The 5,910-nt window shown below is 41.1% G+C and overlaps 1 protein-coding gene across 3 annotated transcripts in view; it reads left to right on the top strand.

Annotated features, from left to right (window-relative positions):
- Positions 1-5,910, top strand: part of LOC107718271 (histone-lysine N-methyltransferase 2A-like) — a 32,959-nt gene that overhangs the window by 5,805 nt on the left and 21,244 nt on the right. For all 3 annotated transcript variants that reach the window (XM_016525273.1, XM_016525272.1, XM_016525271.1), the window contains exon 2: positions 4,177-4,246. In XM_016525273.1, the coding sequence (XP_016380759.1) occupies positions 4,177-4,246 (70 nt within the window). The remainder of the gene's footprint in view (positions 1-4,176; positions 4,247-5,910) is intronic.

Here is a 5,910-nt window from a genome sequence, read left to right as displayed (position 1 = left end):
GCGTTTGAATCGTCAGTGGCAAATCCTTTAAATATGAAAATGTACTTACAGTCTGGCATTGTAGTCTACTCTTCCAGGATCAGGAAACAGTCCTCCATAACATGTGCTGCACACATCTGGATATTTGGGTTGAAGTGTTCTGGAACAGTGTTGTAAATACAACTAAACCACTGATTTGTAGTCGTGTCCTCTTTTGGAAGACCAAACAAAGTAGTTTCGCTCTCACTACGAAACACACAGCGTCTTCACGACATGGCAACAACAATACTACAGCGAGAATATAAGTTACGCCTTCTTTCTTTGCGTGAACGTTTGGGCGGCGTTATGCAAATCTTCTCACATCGTGACGTAGACATGTGGGGTGTGTTAGAACGAGCCGTTTTAGGTAGGCGTGGTTAACTCTTAACTTTTATAAAGAATATCTCTTTGGATTCGAGACTTTAGTCTTTGCAACTTTACAGATCTTCTTTATGCACCAAGAGCTTGTAACACTCCAAAGAGAAAGGAAAAATTGAAATCGCATCATATGACCCCTGATCTGTTGGTTCAAAAGATTTTATTTATTTAAAATTTTTTAAATTTATTTTGCAAATAGGCCTATAGCAATTCTATATTTATTATTATTCATTACTTTAAAGTCTACTGAAGTAGAGCACTTTTCTATTATTATTATTATTATTATTATTTTGCTTTGAGTTTTATTTTGCTTAAAGTGCTATTTCTTTAAACAATAAACAAATAAATATGCTGTTCAGTTTTATTTTGCTTAGCTTTATTTTTCTTAAAGTGCTATTTCTTTAAACAATAAACAAATAAATATGCTGTTCAAAATAAAGTTCTTCATTCTTTCTTTAAAGCCTTTTTTAGTAGAAGTTTAGCATTTTTCTATTAATGTTATTGTTTTTTTTGGCCTGTAGTTACTTTTTGGATTTTATTCCCCCCAGTGGTTTGGGTAATAAAGATGTGGGAACAAAAATAAAGTAAGTAGACAATAACAAACAAATATCTTTGTGTCACCCCCCTTCGCCACCACTGTCTCTCCTCCCCCATCCTGTACTGGCAGCAGGTGCTCAGGCGCCTTGGCCAAGCCGAGTGTCACTTTCTCGAGCCCAGTATCGCCGCTCCCCCCTCCTTCTCAGCTGTGGGTGTTGATTGAGCAGCTCCACCGGAGTGGTTAGTCCGGGTACTTGTGATGTGTGGGTGTGCGTTTTAGATTAGCTTTTCATGTTTTAACTAATCTTTTTTTTTTGTGTTAAGTTTTGATGTATTGTATGTGTATAATGTTATGTCTGTCTGTATGTCCTCCAGGAGATTGATATTCTCCTGCCAGGATGGTGTTGTGGATAGGAATTCATTCTTAAATTACTTGCCTGGTTAAAGGTTAATAATGATAATGATAATAATTGTTGGCTTCTGAGCCTTTTCATCAAGCTGCATCTTCACTCCTTGCCTTTATGGTCAGAATGATGCTCTGTACCCTGTTTCTCCCACCCTGCATCCCTCCGTCCCTCCTCCCTTTCCTCTTGTCTTGGGATGTTGTTTACATCTTGCAGTGTGCCGCACGCACAAGGTGGAGGAGGGTGTGTGTGTGTGTGTGCGCAAGCGCGCTTTTGAGTGCCTGAGGCAGAGTCGTGCTGTCATTGAGAGCTACTCATGGAGTCACACTGACTTTGAGCTCCACTGCTCCACTGCTCACAGCTCTCTAGTACTCTATCACCTTCGGCACAACAGTAGAGCTGCAATGAAGTCATCGTAGCTCTGAGAGCCTGCATTCAAAAGAGTTGGAGCTCAAAAATTAGACTGACAAATTCACTATCAATAAATGTTCACTGTAAACATTATCTCTGGAGATTTATGTGCATTTATTATTTTTTTTGCCTTATCTGAATCAGCTCCTCATTTTAAATTTTACTGGTCTTTTCCCCACACCGATCATCTGATAACAGACTCTCATTTAATTTTGTTCTGCTTCCCCTAAGAAATTTGTCGCCATATGTTAAAATTAAAGCCGAATGGGGATTTGTTAGAGAGATTGGACTTGTATGTGTGCAGTCTCCGGCGGCATCTGTTCTACAAACTGGACCGAAGGGAATTTAGCAGCAGCCCCACATGCTACTATAAATAAAGAATATGAAATGAAACGCCCCCTAAGGCTTGAAAATCAACACAATAGGATGTTTAAGGAACTTGCAGACATTAATCATCTTTTGAGAGGTAGGGCTTAGTGCATAGTGAAATGTTGTCAGTGCTTGTTCAGTCTAATGAAGATCCATTTACACTGTTTAATAGTAGTAGTGGTAGTAACATGTAGCAAACTGTAAGCAAATTGTTGGGCACATTGGCATAAATGTATATTAAGATGCCAGTGTCACTTGCTCACTCTTTTCTGATGATTGGTTGATCTTTTGTTTGAATCTTAGTTTAGTTTTTTCTAGTTTTCCGTTTCTGTTATGTGTGTAAATTAATTTCCTTCAGACCAACACTGCTGCGGCCATACACATGCAGATAGATGTCTTTTGGCCGTCACATTTTTCTGAGTGTTCTGCCATAAGCATTGTATTTAAGGCACTGTGTCAAGGTAAAATGGCCCAACTTACACATTTCAAACGTGTCTTGTAATGCTTTTACCCATTTCATTCTGCTGTCTAGCTGTTTTTCCCTCCTTTTTGTCCAATACAGGGCTTCCTTAAGATTGAGTACTTGATTATTTGATCTTGAAAATATAATTTTGCACAACTCTATTTCAGAATTCGTAGTTGCAGGGAATTCCTTTTGATGCGCTCCCAGTTTCAGTTAGGTCCATAAAATCCTTTTAAATGCTCTGTGGAACTGGTCTCTGCACACACACACACACACACACACACTCACACACGATTAGGCTTTCTCTCAGTGTGTGTCCTTGTGAGTACAACTTAATTCACACCAAGGACACTTCAATGACTGAGACATTTTTATCACAACATAAAACAACGCGCCCAGCTGCAGAGCAGACAGTAATTACAGTAATTATCTGCACTGTAAGCCTGTTGAAAAATCTGATAAATGTGGGAAATGTGGCTGACTTAAAGGGATATGGAGCGTTTAAGTTGACTCAAAAATGGATTTGGAATTATGGCTTACCTAAAATGTTGTGACAGAATTAGATCAGGAAGGCAAGAGCCCAAATGGGCCATGTAATCAGCATTCCTCCTTGTATCCCTCATGTCAGGTGTGAGATAAGCACAGGGCTATCATAAAAGCCTGGAGATTTATAAAATCCTATCATAGGACGTCTGCAAAGCTTAGCCTGTTTGATTGAGGGAGGTGGAGCAGTTGTCAGGCGATACGGCCATTGCAACAGATGTCCTGACAGTGAGATCAGCGCTGATGTCATGCAGCCTAGCGACAGCATCTGCTAAGGATACCTGAGTGGAATTGGTGGAACTGGTCATCGCCGTAGGAGGTGCCATAGCAGATGAGATTGTTACTTTCTCAAGTTGTAGGTAGAGTACAGAAAATGGTTTGCCTACTTTTGAGTAAAGTCTTAAAAGTCTGTTGTTTTGGGCAACCTGGCACGTAGCTGCCAGGCTGAAAATTGAAAATTTAGGGTACAACCAAATCTTGCAGCATAAAGTTTGCACTCAGGTTTTCTGGCCTGTTTTAGTTCCATGCTGTATCTTAATTCATTAGGGTAACTGAGCCTGCTCTCTTGGTGATGCATTATTGTGTTTTTATTAAAAAGGTCATGTTTAGGCTACACTGGATGTTGTTTTGAACAGATGGTGGGTAAACAAATGACTGATATGCTCCTTGAACTAGAGGGTATGACAATTAGATATTATGATAATTCAAATAACAGGATGGGAACGTATTGCATTTTCAGTCTTGTCAAATGTGTTTTCATCCATAAATTCACTATGGACAGCTAATGTTTTTTTTTTTTACCTCAACACTTGACTCCAGAGCTGTCAGCAACTGTTCAGTGGTTTCAGGATGAGAATTGCTAACATTGAGTGGTCTCCTGGCCTCAACATTTTTTTAGTCATGAGATGGAGTGTAGCAAAACTGAATGTCTTATTCGACAGTAGCATGTTTGATTTTGTGGATGCTCATTTAGAAAAAAATAAATCTCTTAAGGCTAAATCACACTGAACCACTGAGTTAACTGTGACCCTTTTTTCATTTTCATTTCTTTAGGAGGAATTTGGAGGCTTCAGCACAGTCAGTGACAACAGAAGAATACATAGTCCAGGAAGGACATCAATAGGTAAAGTATCTTTTATAGAGCCCCGACCGATATAGGTTTTTTTGTGGCCGATACCGATATTAGGGAGTAAAAAATATCGATATCGATATATCGGCCGATATCATTCATTCACGGATTTGCGCTACTGTCTTCACACACAGACGAAAGATAAAACTTACTAGAGAAGTGTGACATAATATACCTCTGTAAATAAATACAATATAAATAGGGATGCATCGGAATAAAAATTCTTGGCCGAAGCCAAAACTGAACAAAATTAAACACTGGGCCGAAGGCCGAATACCGAACACGGTTTTTCGAGTTTTTTTCCCCATGTATTTTGCCAAGTTTTTTTTCACCATTGCATAAATTAAAAAAGCCAAAATGTGCTTTTTACGGTTTTGTCTTGCTTTTACAATACTAACATTTATGAATGTTGATAAGAGTTCTTGCTTTTTCTCGACTTTTATTTTGGCGGAAACGCGCAGGAAGACCTCAATGCTTATTTTTGTTGACAACAGATTTATAAATTAGACTCATTACGAATACGTCGTACGTATTCGTCGTATCGCATTGTCACATGCCTTGTAAAAATTCATAAAAATGTGACTGAGCAACTGACGACTGTATCAGCGCAGATTTTCCTCGCGCTTTGGACTTTAAACCCTGGTTAACAAGCAGATCTGCTGCGAGCTTGTGCAGCGCTGTCAGAATAAATGCAATTGGCGGAATTTCATGTGAAGTCCACTTCGCAGGGCACTTACGGTCGAATAAGACCACGCTTGAATGATGCTGCCTGAACAAGAGACCTCCTTACTGAAGTGAAAGTGTTGACTGGTGTCACTATCTCGCGAACGCGCCGGCGGATCTCCAACAAACTCGGGGGATCCCTTCAGCTCGAGGAGCCCTCTCGAACGCCACCCCCCGCGCGTCGGTAGCCCACCGGGATCGCTTGATCGGTCGGCGCCGGACCCTATCTATCTACGCGGCTATCGACACGGGGGTGGTCTCATTCGAAAGCGGGCCTCTGTACGTACACTCGATCGAGAGGGTTCCTCGAGCTGAAGGGATCCCCCGGCATATTCGCCGATACCGATATATCGGCGACAGGCTCATATCGGCCAATAATATCGGCAAAACGATATATCGGTCGCGCTCTAATCTTTTACATCTCTAATTCTGTCTCTCTCCAACTGTGTTGTAGAATAATTATAATTGGGACCTTGTAAGATCTAACTTGCTGTTTTTCTCAAGTGTAATTGAGATGCATTGTAACATTTAAACTAGGGCTGTGCGATTAATCGAAATCATCATAAAATCGCGATTTGAGCATGCACTAAATCGCTTAACAGCACGATTTTCCACGCCCCCGACCTCCCGCAGTATGCTATCCGAACCAATCAGAATGCAGCGCGCCTAAATGGAGCACGAGAACAGAACAGACCGGGCGGGCATACAAACGTAACGCCAGGTTTACACACTCCGTCTGTGCTGCGTATTTTGTCCATGCCCATGTTAACGGATCAGAGCGTTCACACTGCATGCGATTGCGGTCCGGCAGTGCGCTCCAGGAGCGGTGCGTCTGCAGCGGTGCGTCTGCAGCAGTCATGCTGCGATCGTTTCTGCACGGAGTCTATTTCTGCTGTGCTGCATGCACTGAATTAAAGTGACAGCGCATTATTCGC

The sequence above is a fragment of the Sinocyclocheilus rhinocerous genome, unplaced genomic scaffold (genome assembly GCF_001515625.1).
Source record: "Sinocyclocheilus rhinocerous isolate Xijiao unplaced genomic scaffold, SAMN03320098_v1.1 scaffold1024, whole genome shotgun sequence".
NCBI classification, from domain to species: Eukaryota; Metazoa; Chordata; class Actinopteri; order Cypriniformes; family Cyprinidae; genus Sinocyclocheilus; species Sinocyclocheilus rhinocerous.
This window is presented reverse-complemented; position numbering and strand designations above follow the sequence as displayed.